This window comes from Hemicordylus capensis, chromosome 2, assembly GCF_027244095.1.
Source record: "Hemicordylus capensis ecotype Gifberg chromosome 2, rHemCap1.1.pri, whole genome shotgun sequence".
In the NCBI taxonomy this organism is placed as follows: Eukaryota; Metazoa; Chordata; class Lepidosauria; order Squamata; family Cordylidae; genus Hemicordylus; species Hemicordylus capensis.
In genome coordinates, this window is record NC_069658.1 from 23,532,808 (window position 1) to 23,550,298 (window position 17,491).

General features: G+C 45.7%; 1 protein-coding gene across 2 annotated transcripts in view; it reads right to left on the minus strand.

Annotated features, from left to right (window-relative positions):
* ZFR (zinc finger RNA binding protein) overlaps window positions 1-17,491 on the minus strand; it is an 88,891-nt gene that overhangs the window by 36,952 nt on the left and 34,448 nt on the right. For both annotated transcript variants that reach the window (XR_008314486.1, XM_053287937.1), the window contains exons 10-12: window positions 16,400-16,519; window positions 10,351-10,496; window positions 2,237-2,399 (exon numbers count right to left, since the gene is read on the minus strand). Coding sequence is in view for 1 of the 2 variants with exons in the window: in XM_053287937.1 (XP_053143912.1) it covers window positions 2,237-2,399; window positions 10,351-10,496; window positions 16,400-16,519 (429 nt within the window). In the remaining variant the exon portion in view is untranslated. The remainder of the gene's footprint in view (window positions 1-2,236; window positions 2,400-10,350; window positions 10,497-16,399; window positions 16,520-17,491) is intronic.

The following is a 17,491-nucleotide window of genomic DNA, read 5'->3' on the forward strand; positions in this document are numbered from 1 at the left end:
GTTGTATTGTGTTGGTGTCGAAGGGGGCTGCACTAGTGTTTGCGCCGGAGACAGCTGAAGTACCCTTCTAAGTGGCACTGCAGCAAAAGGCGAGCATGGTAATGCTGTCGATGTTGTGGTCAGTATCGAAGGCACAGTCAATTTTGACCTCAACATCAAGACTGAAAAATGGGAGTCCTGCTCCATCAACACCGTAGTCAAGATCATGGACGATTCTGGCGCCAAAGTTTTCAAAGTCGATGTCAAACGCTGTTCTCTCGTCGAAGGCAGGCTATAGCTCTGTAGCATAGTTTGCAAAGGTGTGCTGCCCTTCGATTTTGACTTGCTTCAAAGTTTTTCATGCAGCGGAGAATCCTTCTCCTCATCTGAGGAGTGTCTCTGTTTTTATCCTTATGTCGGTAAGCCAGTTTCGGGACTTCCTTCGGCCATTTGAACTCCGGCTCTTTGCTCTCAGCAGCGGTTTTAGACTGCATATCAGCAGATCCCTGCACATTCAGTGCCGAGCCCAGGAACACACCCGTAATCAATACCAATGTTGTATAGTGCTGTGCGTAGACGCAGCGCCCGATTCTTTAAAGTTTATTTGGAAAAAGAACAACATATTGTTCCTGGTGGCACAGTGGTAAAACTGCCGCCCTGTAACCAGAAGGTTACAAGTTTGATCCTGGCCAGGGGCTCAAGGTTGACTCAGCCTTCCATCCTTCCGAGGTCGGTAAAATGAGTACCCAGAACGTTGGGGGCAATATGCTAAATCATTGTAAACCGCTTAGAGAGCTCTGGCTATAAAGCGGTATATAAATGTAAGTGCTATTGCTGTATTTTGCATGCTGCCAGGTTTATTTATTTAATACATTTCTATACTACCCAAAACACAAGTTCTCTGGGCGGTTTACAAAAAAATAAAAACAGGCAATAAAAGATTACATTTCAACAATTAAAATTAAAAAGTTAAAACTATTAAAACATAATTAAAACAGTATCTAATTAATTGTTGTGCTGCTCTCCTAAGTACAGGAGGCATGAATCATGGTAGTCCGTTGACTGCAATTTAGCTCCGCAGTCCACACAACGCCTGAATGTTTTTTTAGCCTCCATCGCCATTAAAGGCGCCCCCCAAGGCTTCAGCCTCGTGGCACCAAAAACAAACATCCAAAATACTGTAACCAGTCCATTAAACGTTAGAATAGTCAAAACACAGTCCAAATCCAATAGGAATAAATATATAATTTCTTATCTTTCTCTCTAATGAATCTAAATGAACTGAGGAGCCAGCAACAAGGTGTTGACATATGGGAGATCAAATAGAAACTGAGAAAATGGTGCCACCAAGTGCTAATTTCAACAGATGCACTGAGCACGTGCAAGGCAGAGTGCGCGTCACGAGGAGCTAGTCAATCTACCTGTGAGGTCCCTGCATAGGCGCAGAACCCAGAATGCAGCGGATCATGATCCAGATCAAGGAATGACAAGTCTATGGATGTGACCTTCACTTTGTAGCATGCCCACCTTTGTGCCAGAGTATGGACACATGGAATGCCACAAGTATACAAAAGAGAAACGTTTGATCTAAAAATAGGTTTGGTATTACCAACATGGTCTTAAAGCAAGTAAAAAAAACTTAAAACACTTAAAATTAAGTATCACATGGACCTCATTGCACCACAAAAACTAAAGACCACCTTCTATGAAATGTTTTTCTTCTAATACTCTAGCCATTATTACACTAAGAATGCTGTACACCTCCCCTCCTCACACTAGAATATTGTTCATTATTACCCAGCCAGTATTTTAATAACGATCAGGATTATTAGTTCATAACTGAATTATTCCTGGACATATCTAAACACATTTTATGAAGCAACACTCATACCGGCAGGTTCTTGTGCCACATACTCTAGATAAAACAATCCATCAACATAAAATTTAGACAGATCTTCAAGTATGGAATAATCCTGAGAAAAATCTTTGGAAGAATCCGCCCCCGCCCCCCAAACTAATGTTAATTATATATTACGTAAATGGTCAAGGGATTCCCCCCTGCCACTTTTCATTTTGTTTATGTAAGCATCCATGTGGGTGCTTACTGTTTGTTTGTTGTTTCAGTTGAAATAAAGGGGGGGGGGGAGTATGGAATAATCCTAACAGAGATATAGGATAGCTGCACAGAAAATCAGTAACAGCTATTTATACTTGGGCACTGAACAAGACTTCATTCAAATTATTTCAGGTTACTCACAGCTGGACCTTGGGGCTGTGGTGGCATCCCTGGCCTAACACCAAGTAGTCCAAGAGGGCCTGGAGGTCCATGAGGATATCCTCCGTCAGGTAATCTGCGGCGGTCATCCCAGTGATGCTGTTCCTCTTCCATCCTCCTCCAGTACATGTCCTCCTCATAACGTCTGAAGTATAGTCAACAAATCACATTCTTAAGCTTTTAGCTGCTACAGAAATATATTTGTTGTGCATTCAATATTTCAGACTTTGCCAATCTTAATTCTCAGGAACAACAAAATGTTTAAAAAGGAATGGGACAACTGATTCAATCATTCTCTGTTAAAATTCTCAGACACGCAAGTTTTGGGCGGTATAGAAATAATTTAAATAAATAAATAAATAAATAAAATACAAGTTTATTACTGAATTCCTATCCTTTAAACCTATCTGTTTGCCCTGGCCTTCCAGTGTTTTTAACTGTTTGAAAGTTTAATTCGTTTTATTCTGTTTTTATAGTTTTGCTATTAATTGTTAACTATTTTTAATTGTTTTTATTTTGTTGTAAACCATCCTGAGCTATTTTTGGAAGGGCGGTATATAAATCAAATAAATAATAAATAATAAATAAATTCAGTAGGAGCAAGACTGTACCCACTGCACACATACTAGCCCTATTCAGACATTTAAAGAACAAAAACCCTTACACGCTACAGACACTGAAAGCAGGTCGCAAGTACCGCCCTGGTGCACCACTGACCCCCTCTATCTCATTACTCACAGTTATAGAGGTGATTTCCCACAGAGAAAAATACCATAATCATTATGGCTGGTGCTTCCGCAATCAGTGGCTTGGGGCGATCCAGGCTGTCTATCATGTAAGTGCCAGTATCATGGTTACAGTGTTTCCCTCTGCAATCACTACTGTAACTGTGAGCAATGAGGAGGATGGGGTCAGTGACACACCGGGATGGGACTCCCAACCTGTTTTTTGCATTTATGTGTAGACATTTTGTTTTTTAAATGTCTGAATAAGATTACTGTTACATATGTAATAAAGACAAAAATTAATCCCTAGTAGCCAAACTACATATATTAATAGCATGTGTGGCCTTCGATGCCTGGTTTTTCCATTGGTAAATAACAGCCACGGGGACAGAGACCAGTAAGATAAACAGGTTGCTTACCTGTAACAGATGATCTGGTAGTGGTTCCATACATTCATAACTAGTGGGTTCTGTGCCTGCGCAGATCAGCTTCAGGAAGAATTCGTTCGCTCCTCGCGATGCCAACCGCCCACTGCACGTGACTGCAGTACCCTCTAGTGGTGGTTAGGCGTCTCCATTTTCAGTTTCTTGTAGGCCGACATAGCAGCCTTAAGAACAGAGTAGTTAGTGTATAATAGTCAATAGCTTGCAACTGATGGACGGGCGGGATTTATGAATGTATGGAACCACTACCAGATCTTCTGTTACAGGTAAGCAACCTGTTTATCTGGGTAGTGGTTCCAACATTCATAACTAGTTGGTGAATTACAAGCTACCCAGATGGAGGAGGGTAAGCATTGCAAGTTACTGTAACACCCTCTTGAAGACCACCTGTCCGAATTCAGCAGCCTTAGCCATGCGTAGATCTATGACGTAGTGTTTTACAAACATCTGGTGAGACGACCAAGTTGCTACTGTGCAGATATTCGGGAAGCGAATGCCAGACAGATGTGCCACAAACGTGGCGTAAGCCCTAGTGGAGTGTGCCCTAATTGACATCGGAGGGGCGACACCTTGTTGGCCATACGCCAATTTGATCAACTCCACCAGCCAGAAAGATAATTTCTGCCGAGTAGGTGAATGCCCTTTATATTTGCCCTGCAAGCCAACAAACAGCTGAGGTGTCTTTCGAATGTCCCTTGTGGCTCTTAAGTAGAAGAGAAGGGCTCGACGAACAACCAATGAATGCATTGCCCGCTCAAGTGCAGACGTAGGATCTCTGAAAAAGGTAGGCAGCACAATTTCAGTATTAAGGTGAAAATCTGTTACGACCTTTGGATGAAAATCGGGATCCAAGCGCATGATGACCCGCTCTGGATAAATCCTCGTATAAGGCTCATCAATGCGGAGTACACACAGCTAACTTACTCGTCTGGCCGTGGTGATGGCCACCAAGAAGAACGTCTTCAAAGTTAAAATTTTTAACAATGCAGTTGCCAAAGGCTCAAAAGGTGGTTCTGTCAGTGACAAGAGTACCGAGGAAAGACTCCACTTCTCAGCAGGCGGGCGAACCGGAGGATACAAATTATTGATGCCTCTCATGAAATCTTTACATTTTGGATGGGTGAATACCGTCTTTCCATCCCACCCATCATGTTGCGCCGATATAGCTGCCATATGCACGTTAATCGAGACATTCGCTAGGCCACTCTGTTTCAGAGTTGTTAGGTACAGAAGGACAGCTTTCAGGCTTGCTTCCTTGGGATTATAGCCCCTTGAGGCAGCATGCGCCGCAAACCTGCGCCATTTTGCTTGGTAGCTTCGCCTAGTTGATAGTTTACAGGTATTTAGGAGAATCCTCCTTAGTAGCCGATCCTCCATGCTGTGAGACTCAGCACGGACAAATTGGGATGCAGCACCTCTCCTTGGTCCTGAGTTATCAGATCCGCCCACTGTGGCAACCTCCTGTACCTGCCCTGGGACAGTCTGAGTAGCTGCGTGTACCATGGCTGCCTTGGCCACCATGGGACAATAACTATCGCTTGAGACTTGTCTTGCAGAAGTTTGGCCACCACCCTGGGCAGCATTGGAGTTGGAGGATAGGCGTAAAGCAGTTGCTGGTTCCATTGAAACTGAAACGCATCCCCCCTTTGAATCTGGGCCGATTCCCATCCTGGAGCAATAGTGGTCGCATTTGCTGCTGTTGTACGTTGTGAAGAGATCCACCTTCGGTTTGCCCCAAGACTGGAATATCTGTTCCATTATCACTGGGTTCAACTCCCACTCATGCTGATCCAGAACTAGTTCCCTGCTCAAGGAGTCCGCCAAAATGTTCATGGTGCCCTTGATGTGAATGGCAATGGGAAAGATTTTGCGTGGAATGCACCAATTCCACAACTGAAGACTGAGGCTGCACAACGACCTGGAAACCGTCCCGCCTTGCTTGTTGACATACGCAATGGCTGTTGTATTGTCCATCTGAAGCTGGACGGTCTGCCCCACGAGTTTCTCCTGGAAGGCAACCAAGGCCTTGTACGCAGCCAGAAGTTCTAGAAAGTTGATATGCAGAAGTCTCTCTTTCAACATCCATCGACCCTGAACCTTGTGGTGCAGCAGATGCGCACCCCAGCCCTGCAACGAAGCGTCTGAGGTTACCGTGGCAGTTGGTTTCAGCGACTCGAACTGTACGACTCGAGCTGCCGTTGAGCATGTTTGACTCCTTCATCCACCACATCAGTAAGGCAAGCACCGTGCCTGGCAGTGTCAGCTGTTTGGATTGCGGATCCAGCCTTGGCCTGTAAGCTATCAAAAACCAAAGCTGCAACTTGCGCATGCGAAGCCTTGCATACAAAACCGTGGTTGTGCAAGATGCCATCAGACCGAGAATAACCTGTATCGTTCTCGCCCTCTGTACCGGATGACTCTGACACATGAGGATGAGCATCTGTAGGCGTGAAAACCGATCTCTCGGCAGAAAAGCCCTCTGGGCCGTCATGTCTAACAGAGCCCCGATATATTGAAGGCGTTTCGCTGGTTGTAGAAAGGATTTCTCCCAATTGATGTTCACGCCCAGATCGCTCAACAGGGTCGTTACCATGTGTACACGCTCTAGCAGTTGTTCCCGTGTATTGGCTGTCAGCAGCCAGTCATCCAAGTATGGATAAATGGACAGTCCTTTTGCTCGGAGATAGGCTATTATCACCGCGACACACTTCGTGAACACGTGCGGGGCGGTGACCAAGCCGAAAGGTAGGACGTTGTATTGATAAACTTCGCTTCCCATGGTGAAGTGGAGGAATTTGCGGTGGTTCTCCTGAATGCCTATATGAAAGTAAGCATCTTTCAAGTTGAGCGTTGCAATCCAATTCTCCCCATAAAGGAGCGGAAGGATGGCTTGCAACGTTGTCATCCTGAATTTCTTTACCTCGATGTATTGATTTAGGCGCCGGAGATCCATAATTGGTCTTATGCCCCCATCGCGTTTGGGGACTTGGAAATAACGAGAATAAAAGCCCAACTGGCTGAGAGCCCACTGGACCGGCGATATCGCCCCTTTCATCAAAAACTTTTCCACCTCCTCCCTCAGGACAGGGGTTTCCAGAGTGTACTTCATGCCCAGAAACGGAGGATACTCATCGAACTCTAGCGCATAGCCTGTCGTCACTATGCGCAAGACCCACTGGTCTGATGTTATGTGGTGCCATGCTTGAGCATGGCTTGCCAGTTTGATGGTAACTCTGGCATAGTTCAAGGAGATGGTGTTCCTTGCTTTGATGTTGATCAGGTTGTTTTGTGGGGGCGGGTCGCGTGATGGCAGTGGGCTCGCCTTCATATCAAAGCTGCTGCTTTGATTGCGGTGTTCTTTTAGTTTGGTCAGATTGGCTGCTTCTGTTTTTGGGATAATAAGGGCACTTGTTACTGTTCCCAAATCGCTGGAAAGGTCGTCTGAAGTCTCTTTTATCGGACTGCCGGTAACTGCCCTGGCGTCTTTGATACTGATTGTACTGACCAAATGGGCAGTATCTGTTTGTATATCAAGGGTTGGTAAAAGAGTGCGCGGTGTTCTGCGACTTCTTCCATTGCTCCATGTTTTCATCGGTCTTGTCTGAAAACAAGCCTGCACCATCAAATGGAAGATTCTCAATCCTATTCCTCATATCCTGCTGTAAACCTGTAGCTCGCAGCCAGGCATGCTGTCTCAGAATAATGGACGAAGTCAATGTCCGGGATTCCAACTCAGCTAAGTGCTTTGCATTAGCCAGCTGCTGACGGGTAGCTGCAGTAGATTTTGCAAATACAGCCTCAAATCTTTTTATAAATTCTCCAGGATCTAGTTTTGAACGCTGATTGTACGAAGCCTCCCACAGGGAATGTGTATACCTTGCTTGGCAAGCCACATAGTTGTCAATTTTGATGGATAAACATGCAGTTGAGTAAATGCGTCTTCCCAGAACATCCAACTTGCGGCCCTCTTTGTCCGCAGGTGTGGTGTGACGCTTGCCGCCCTTAGAAGTAGTTGCACAATCAACTACCAATGAATTTGGAGCAGGGTGATGCACCAAATAAATACGCATTCTCCTCCTCCTCGACACGATAAAGAGCCTCCAAACGTTTTGAGGTTGGTGCTGACGTCTGGAGTACCTCCCAAGCCGATTTCGCTGCCCTGGTGATATGAGGCAGCATAGGTAAGTATACCGGCTTCAAACCAGAAGCCGCCTTCATCATGTTATAGACAGGGTCCTCTAAGTCACTGGTTTTCTCTTTCAGGGTCAGGCCCAAGACCTGAGCCATCTCTGCCACTTGCTGATGATAGCCCTTCATTTCTTCATTGGGCGATACCGATGGAACAACCGCAACATTAGAATCTGGATCTGGGAGGGGTCTGGGTCTGGGTTCTCTGGGTCGTCCGGATCCGGGGTTGAGTCCGAGGCATAATCATCCTCTATATCATCGTCTTCACCATAATCAGATGGGACAGGAGAGTTCCCAACGCCAGTCGAGGTCACATGGACAGGCACATGTGTAGTCTGAGTCACTGCCTGGTGCAGGGTGGAAGTAAGAACCCATGGTACATTAGCTTGCACAGGGAAACCGAGCGTTGACGCGGTAAAGGTACCGATGCTTGAACAGCCATTTCTATGCGCTGCACTGGCGTCAGAACAGCTTGCACAGCCGTCTCCTTAAAAACCCTGGGGGTCTGTTCCCTTACACGCAACCACTCTCTAAATAAAACACAGTCTGCGTTAGGTATTTCCACTTTGTCACCCCAACCACCACCGATTAAGGGTCCTGCAATCGGTGTCCCCTTCGTTGACAATGAAGGTGTCTTTGGAATATGTCCAGGGAGGTAGTCACCCACGTGAAAACCCGTAAAGGTGCCCATTGAGGGTGTACTCTCCTCAGAGTTTAGCATGCGGGCTAGCCTGTTAGCCTCCCACTCGCTTGCCCCTGGTGTGGCTGGGGATGGGCCCGGTATAACCTGAATCACCGACGCCGGCTCATCCTCGATGTTGATGTGCTCAACGTTGGGATCAGCGTCAAGCTCAGTGTCTTCAATCACTGCGACTGTCGATTCCGGTGTAACGATCGACATCGACGGGTGAGTGACAGGTGTGATCTCGTGTCGATGCCGAGTCTCTGGACTTGAAGCCTGCCTCTCAGACTCTGACCTGGGTCCATTTGATGCCGACCGCTCACGATGCCGAGTGCTTCGCGATCGATGCCCAGGAGTCAGAGGAGATTGATAGGGCGTTGAAGCTGGAGACAACACCGCTCTGCGTCGAGGAATCACATAGTCCTGTAGCCCCGAAGGCGAAGGGGTATGCTCCGGAACCTGGTCATGATGTTTATGCTTCTTATGGGTGGAGCTGTGCCCAGAAGCGTCACTCTTGTGCTTTCTCTTCAGACTCGACCAATGATCCTCCGGTTGTTTAAAAGTCGACGAGGATTCTGATGCCGAGACACCCGATGCCAAGGCCCTCGATGTCAAAGCGGTCAATGTCGACGAGACCCCTTTCGACTCTTTCAAACTGCCTGGGTCTTTAGATTGCGTTCGGCGCAGGACCCGGCGTCGCAGCCTTCTGTGCAGCCTTAGGCAATAAAGCGTCATCCATCAAATAAACCTAAATGTGCGTTGCCCGATTTTTAAGAGTCTGCTTGTTAAATGTGATGCATACCGAGAGAGAAGCCATATCATGCGCCTCCCCAAGGCAAAACAAACAGAGGGTATTGCCGTCTGTTGAGGGGATCTTCCCCCGGCAATTAGTGCAATGTTTAAAGGTTGTCTTGCTGGGATTACTCGCCTTACTCATGCCACTCATCCTGCTCAGTAGCTGTTCCGTTCCGTGGTCGTAGGGGGAGTTCCGAGATCAAGTCCGAGTCAAAAGTGTTAAGAAGAAACGTCGCCAAGTCCATTCCAAAAGGTCAAAGCCGTAATGAGTTAAACCAAGTCAAAGTGCAAATCCGTAAGAATAGTCCTAGTCCGTTTTCCAAAGTCCAAAAAGCCAAAAAACCAATAACAAACTTTCCACGAGGAGCAACAGTCTCTGAGTACTGATCGCTATGGCAGTAAGAAAGAAACTGAAAATGGAAACGCCTAACCACCACTAGAGGGTACTGCAGTCACGTGCAGTGGGCGGTTGGCGTCGCGAGGAGCTAACGAATTCCTCCCGAAGCTGATCTGTGCAGGCGCAGAACCCACTAGTTATGAATGTTGGAACCATGAACCAGATCTGGACTGTGACATGGGAAAAGAAGGGCTTTAACCTTCTGACCCCATCACAGGCTCCGTCCAGATTGCTCACACTCTTCACTGCTATCACTGACACCAATGGGAGCTTTGCTCCAGTGAAAATATCAGTTGAGTCACAGAGTGGTCCAATCAAGCTTAGAACAGACTCAGGGGCAGACAGTTGGCCCCCTTCCCAGAAGCCATGGTTCCAAATCCGATTGCCTGCATCCCCATCCCCTGCCTTGCTGCTGAAATTTACCAATCAAAAACCAAGCACACCAGACATACCAGCTAATGTAATAATCAGTTTAGGCCAAAGATAAGCATTAAAAAATATAGTTTACTAGCCGACCCCGTACAGAGCATCTGTGCGCTCTTTGGGGCCAGCAGTTACCTCTTCCCAACGCCCCCCTCCGACCTTGTGCCCCAGTCTCCGGCTGACCCATGCTGGGCTGAGTGCCGCCAGGCCTGCCACCCCCGCGGCTGGGCCCGCCACCGCCGCCTCCGCGCCCAGGCCCACTGCCGACCAATCCTCCTGGGTGCGCCTCAGCCTATCAGGCACCTCTGCCGCCCAGCCAATCAGCTGGGTGCCAGGATGCACATTCCAAGGCACACCCAGGAGAATTAAATATATAGATGTGGCACGGAGGCTATTTCAAATGGCTTCACTTATAGCATTATTCATTTAATCAAATGTATTACCTCATTTCCATTCTCCATCGCTCCTCTTCTTCACGCCTTCTCCAATATTCTTCTTTCTGCATCTGCTTTCTCATTTTTTCTTCTTGTATTTTCCTTGCTCGGATGCTAGGTTTCACTTCAACTTGCAAGTCTGGATTTACTTTTTTCTGTTTCAGAGAAATGATTTTGATATGATTTTACATTACCACATCTTCTGCTAAGATTTACTCTTATTATTCATATCAAGTACAAACCAAAACTCTGCAACACACAGAAATAAATTCATTACATTAAACTTCATGAGAAGCCAACAACATTCAGGCAAGTGGGAAACAGGAAGCTACAATCCCATTCTTTCTCAGGCCTTGCTATACATTTAGATTTACATCTCATTGAGCAGCTATGGCTACCATACAGGCAAACCTCACAGAACCGCTATTCACAGTTCCATGTATTTGCAGGTGTCTAATTGACACCTGTTTCATTATCCACAGATATGAAAAGGTTAAAACCCACACATCCGCAGTTCCTATAGCGCCAGAAATGACGATGGAGGTCACTTATGGCCTCCATTTTAAGAAACAGGGCCATTTTGTGGCTCTTCTAAAAAAGAAAAAGAAAAAATCTTTTCCACAATTTTTTACTGTTTGGGGGTGGCATTCCCCGACACATGGAAACCCATGGAGCATGGTACAGTAAATACTTTGTTATTTTTTTAGCGTTTCGAACAGTTGAACGTTTTGACTATTCCAAGCACCATTTTGGAAGCAGTGTTTTCCCCTTGCTGATTGGTTTTGGCACTGGCTTCCAACTGGCTTGCGATCTCCTTGCTTTTTGGTTGGCTTGTTAACATACAAATCAGGTTATTTATTCAGCTCATTTTTACACCGCCCCAACCCAAGGTCTCAGGGCAGTTCACAACAAAAACAAAACATTAAAATCAATTAAATACTTAAAACGGTTAAAAACAAATCAATAAACAATCCAAAATTTAAAAAGTTAAAAAGCTAAAAGGTTGATTAGTATAACAAGCTAACCAAGAAGCAAGGAGATCGCAAGTCAGTTGGAAGCTAGTGCCAAAACCAGTCAGCAAGGGAAAAACACTGTCTCCAGAATGGTGCTTGGAACACCTGGCTTGACTGGTTGTTCCGATGAAACATTCCAGGCATTTGCATTCCATTCAGAACGATTCCAAGCAAAATCTTTTTCCATGCACATCCCGTGTGTGTGTGTGGGGGGGAGAGACAGATTCCCTCTTCTTCCTGTCCTTACTAACCAGATATGCTATGAGACAGGGACACATCCCACTTTCCCCCTTCCTTCCAGTGCCACTACCCCTTCTACCACCTCCACAACATTTTCTCCTTCACTGGAAGCAATAAAGCAAGGGAAAAAAGGTAGCTGATTTTGTAGTGTGGCACTGATGTCAATGGGGAGGAAGTGCGAGCGTTATATGCATATTTAATTTCCTTTCCACTGAAAACCCCATACAGATCACCTGTCCTCTAGGTCATCAGCAGAGTCTCGTTTTACTTATTTTTATTCCCATAATCATGAATGACATTGGGAACTTGCCATTTTAATAAAGCAGGCAAGATCCTCATCACACTCGACAAACAAATGTCAACTATTTATCTCTCTTTAGAATTCATTAAAATATTCAGGTGTACAACATAAAATGGTTCTTTGCAGGGCTTTACAGATGAAGAGAGTTCAGGAAGCCCTCCAATATTGCAGGCGCTACATTCTTCAAAATTTCTGCAAATGGTGAATCTGAGCAGTAGACACAATTGTTCCTGTCATGATCAGTCAGGAACAGCTTTTCCTTTTCCGCTAAAGAGTGAACCGGAAGCTAACCCTGTCCTGTCTGTCAGGCAGTGACCTCTAGGGATCAGCCACTCAGCACACGGTGACCAGGACCTAGGAGGCCTCAAGGCAGGAAGTGAAGGGGTTCTTTGTTCTCGGCAGCTGGAGCCAGGCAGGGGATGAGAGAGGATGGGTGGAAGGCTTAGTGGGGAGCAACAGAGCTCTTTCTGTCTCATGGTCAAAGCTAGCCTGCAGAATCCTCTCAGGGAAGGAAATCTGCGGATCCTTGAGACAGGATTGTAGGAAGCTTGAATCTTCTGCTATGGATTTGGTGAGTTCAGAAGGGAAGCCAGGGCTTTGGCTTTGGCTTCAGAGAAAGGTTTAGCCATGGAACTGTGTGTTAGGCAGCCTGTGTTATATTATTTTGGATTTTGTGCATTGCAAGCCCTTACAACTGGTTTATTGTGTTTTTACCTGTAACATAACAAGCTAAGAGCAACGCTATCCTGAGCCCTTTCTTTCCAACAAGGGGGCTTTTGTATTTTCTTACATTTATGATCTATGCAACTGAGTAACCACGATTTTTAAAGTGTGCCACTCCAAACAAACCAGCTGGAGTGCTTTTTGGAAGTAAATCTTATAAAGTACTAAGTGTTTCTTTTTCCTGTAACAGAAGCTGCTAGAGCCTCAGACTGAAGCAGTCTGTAGTCTTTTCAATAAAGTTTTCTCTTTTTATGCTTTGTAATTTCACCTGCCTCTGAGTGGATGTTTAACTCAGGAAAAAGGGGCTTTAGCATGTCTCAAAGTTAATTGTTCAGCAACCTACCAAGCTCTCTCACCACATGTAGGCTGCATACGGGAGGTTTTTGTATTTTTCCATTTGGTAAAAGGAGAAGAGAGTCTTCCTGAGCACTCACCTAAATCCAGGGAGGAGTTAAACTCTCTAATTAGGGTGTGCTGGCAGTGAATTGGCAACTGAGGAAGTTTTACGTTTTACCAGAGGAATAGCCTTTGTTGAGCAAACATGGAGGGAATGAATCAGCACTTCTCTTTCCCCCACATGCACTTGCTCTGAGACAAAGGCCGGGCTTAAATCTGCCATTCCCTAGTCGCTATTTGCTACAGCTCCTAAGCATGCTCTCCAACCTGCTTTAAGGACAGCCCCATGGTATTGGGATGAGTTGCAGGAGCTAAAGCGGCACGGTAGACGACTAGACCGCAAGTGGAGGAAGACACGGCACAAATCTGATTGGGTACAACACAGAGCACATTTGAAGATCTATGCTCTGGCAGTATGGGTGGCGAAGAAGCAATCGTTTTCTGTCCGCATTGCTTCCACCAACTCACATCCAGCTGAGATGTCTAGGGTTGTGAGGGGGCTAGTATGTACCCCACTCCCCCCTGAATGTATACTTGGAACCATCTGTTAATCGCTGTGACATTTTAAACAACTTTTTTGCAGATACAGTTTTTCACATTTGAGCCACACTGGATTCCACGGTTATTGCAGTCTACTGTGGGGGTGTCCAGCAACCCCTCTTATGGGACTAGATTGGATCATTTTCAGTTTGTGACTCCTGAGAAAGTAGACTGGTTGCTTCAGACTGTGCACCCTACAACCTGATCTGGATAGTGATCCGTTGCATTCATAAATATGGGTTCTGCGCCTGCGCAGTGACCTCACGGACCAACTAGCTAGCTCCTCGCTCCGCCCTCAACTGCCATGCACGAGGTCGTGCTTCCCCTATCTCCAGCAGTTGGCCTATTTCATCCGGTAATCATACTATCACAGAAGGTCTTGAAAATATTATAAATGCTTCTCTGAGGGAGGGCAGGGTGCCTCCTTGTCTTAAGGAGGCTATTATCTGACCACTTTTGAAGAAACCTGCACTGGATCCTTTAGAGTTAGCTAATTACAGACCTGTTTCTAACCTGCCATGTTTGGGCAAGGTGATTGAGTGAATGGTGGCTTCTCAGCTCCAGGCAATTTTGGATGATGTGGATTATCTAGACCCATTTCAATCTGGCTTTTGTATGGGCTATGGGGTCGAAACTGCCTTGGTCAGCCTGAAGGATGATCTCCAATTGGTTATTGACAGAGGAAGTGTGACTTTGCTGATCCTTTTGGATGTCTCTGCGGCTTTTGATACCATTGACCATGGTATCCTTCTGGACCACCTGAGGGAGGTGGGATATGCTCGCACTGTTTTACAGTGGTTCTACTCCTACCTCTCTGGCAGATTCTAGGTGGAGGCGCTTGGAGACTGTTGCTCTGCAAAGCGACAACTGAAGTGTGGAGTTCCACAAGGCTCCATACTGTCTCCAATGCTCTGTAACATCTACATGAAACTTCTGGAAGAGATCATCAGGAGGTTAGGTGCTGGGTGTTATCAATATGCTGACGACACCCAGATCTACTTCTCCATGCCGACCTCCTCAGAAAACGGTGAATCTTCCCTAAATGCCTGCTTGGAGGCAGTAATAGGCTGAGTGAGGGATAATAAACTGAGGTTGAATCCAAAGAAGACAGAAGTACTGACTGTGGGGGGTTGGGACCCAAGAGATGGTTTAGATCTCTCTGTTGTGGATGGGGTTACACTCCCACTGAAAGATCAGGTACATAGCTTGGAAGTGCTCCTGAACCCAAAGCTCTCCCTGGTTCCTCAGGTTGAGGCAGTGGCCAGGAGCGCTTTTTATCAGCTTCGGCTGATACGTCAGCTACAGCAATTTCTAAAGGTGAATGACCTTAAAACAGTGAAACGTATGGTGGTAACCTCCAGGCTTGACTACTGTAATGCACTCTACGTCCGCCTGCCTTTGTATGTAGTCCGGAAACTACAACTGGTACAGAATGTGGCAGCCAGATTGGTCTCTGGGACAACATGAAGGGACCACATAACACTGGTTTTGAAAGAACTGCACTGGCCGCCGATATGTTTCCGAGTGAAATACGAAGTGCTGGTTCTTATCTATAAAGCCCTTAACAGCTTGGGACCAGGTTATTTAAGAGAGCGCCTCATTTGTCATGAACCCTGCCACCTGTTACGATCTTCTGGAAAGATCCAGTTAAGGTTGCCACCTGCTGGTCTGGTGGTGACTCGGGACCAAGCTTTATCTGTGGTTGTCCCCAGAGCTTTGGAATATTCTCCCTGCTGAAATAAGAGCATCTCCTTCTCTGTTTGTTTTCAGGAAGACCCTCAAAACTTTCTAGTTCTTGCAAGATTTTAGTTAGAATTTTAATAATTTGTTTTATATTGTTTTTATCGTGTTTTACATATTTTAACCTGTGATTTTAATGTTGGGATTTGTACATCGCCTAGAGATTTACATATCAGGCAGCATAAAAATATGATTAAATAAATAAATAAATAAAATTGGCATGCTTAACCTAACCGGGGTCTGCCCTGGTTGCATATGAATGGGAGACTTGATGTGTGAGCACTGCAAGATATTCCCCTTAGGGGATGGAGCCGCTCTGGGAAGAGCAGGTGGTTTCAAATTCCCTCTCTGGCTTCTCCAAGATAGGGCTGAGAGAGATTCCTGCCTGCAACCTTGGAGAAGCCGCTGCCAGTCTGTGAAGACAATACTGAGCTAGATAGACCAATGGTCTGACTCAGTATATGGCAGTTTCCTATGTCCCAGCTACATGTGCATCTCTTTCAGCCTCTCGATGCACCATTCCCCCCACTTCCCAGCTGGTGTGTGGAGATGCTTAAAGAGGTGGCCAGAGAGATACTTGGCTACTTGCACTGCCTCTTAGCTCCCTTACACCTCAGCTGGAAATGGGAAGAATGGCAATTTAATGGCTTCCCAGTTGAGGTGCAGGGAGCTTAAAGATGCCTCACAAGTGGCTGTGTGCCACCCAGTGCCTTCAGCCTCCCCACATACCAGCTGATGGGCAGGGAGGTTTAAAGTTTAAATGGCTACACTCCCCGCTTCCCAGCTGACATGCAGGGAGGCTGAAATAGTCTTAAGCCTGGGAAAATTTAGTTATCACCAGTTGGGGGGCGGGAGAGAGAAAACCACAAACGGGCAAATCTACCCGAGATATAAACTGGTACACAGACAGGTACAAGTAAGCAAAACCACAGATATTGAATCAGCAAATATTGAAGCTCACAACCTGTACATGAATACATGTGCACAAAATAATCAATTAAGCTTAGTTCCAGAACAGACAGAACAGCTCCTTCATTATCATGAGATGGACTATAACCCACAGCAACATCTAGTGCAATCAAGCTCCTTTCTTAGATCAAGGCACCTTATATTGGAGTCTATGTCGTCTTCCTTTTAAATGCATTTCCTTGGCATTTGGATCATTAAAGCTGCATTCACAAAGTTTGCAATGAAAACGAATGACCTTCCCTTCATCATTCCGTACCTTAAAGGGAATAGAATATCAGAATATTCACCAAACACAAATTTGTTTATGTAATTATCTGGACTAATTATTGCTTTAATTTTCAAACACATATTCTTAGTATAACATCTACACAGTACTGAAAACAGAGGAGCTGTATCAGCCACCTGTAGCAAAATTCCACTGGGCTCAATATAAAATGTAACACAAGAAAACTAAGACAGTAAAGAGTAAGAGTGGGAATTGATTTTTAAATTTTATTTCATCAAAGATCCAGTTAACTGCTGGGCCAGATCTCCCGCTATCAGGTTGAATGTGAGAAACTCATGAGTACAAAGCTTTCTTTGTCTTACCACAGTCACATAAAGTGCTTCTACTCATATAAACAGCTCTTCTGGATAGCAACCCAGATCAATCCCCCTGCTCTAGTTGTTGAGATACCTCTGCTTAAGCTAAAACAGCTAAAGCAATATTATATAGAAAAGTCTGTTATGTCAAAAACCTTTACTAAACCCCTTTCTCTTCCCCAACCCCCACCATTCTTTCTTTACAGTAACCAGTTTGCAGAGGCATTAGCTAGAGAGTGAGCTCAGCCTGCAGAATGCCATGCTTGGCTATTATCCTCCACCTCAAATCCAAATTGTTCCTTCACTGTTACAACATTTCCTTATCACAACAGTAACATGCCCTGTCTTGACTACACCTGCTCTAGCACAAGGTGCAAAGACAGCTTAAACATAAGAACAGCCCTGCTGGATCAGGCCCAAGGCCCATCTAGTCCAGCATCCTGTTTTACACAGTGGCCCACCAGATGCCACTGGAAGCCACAGGCAAGTACCAGAGCAAGGAAATGAGATCTCCCTCTGTGCTAGTACTGGGACCCTGCGCCTGAGGTTTCCTTCGGTGCCAGCAATGGAAACCCTGCACCTGATCCTATGCTCTGTTGCTATTATGCGGCAGAGAATACTGCATTGGGCTGCTTTTGAAGACAGT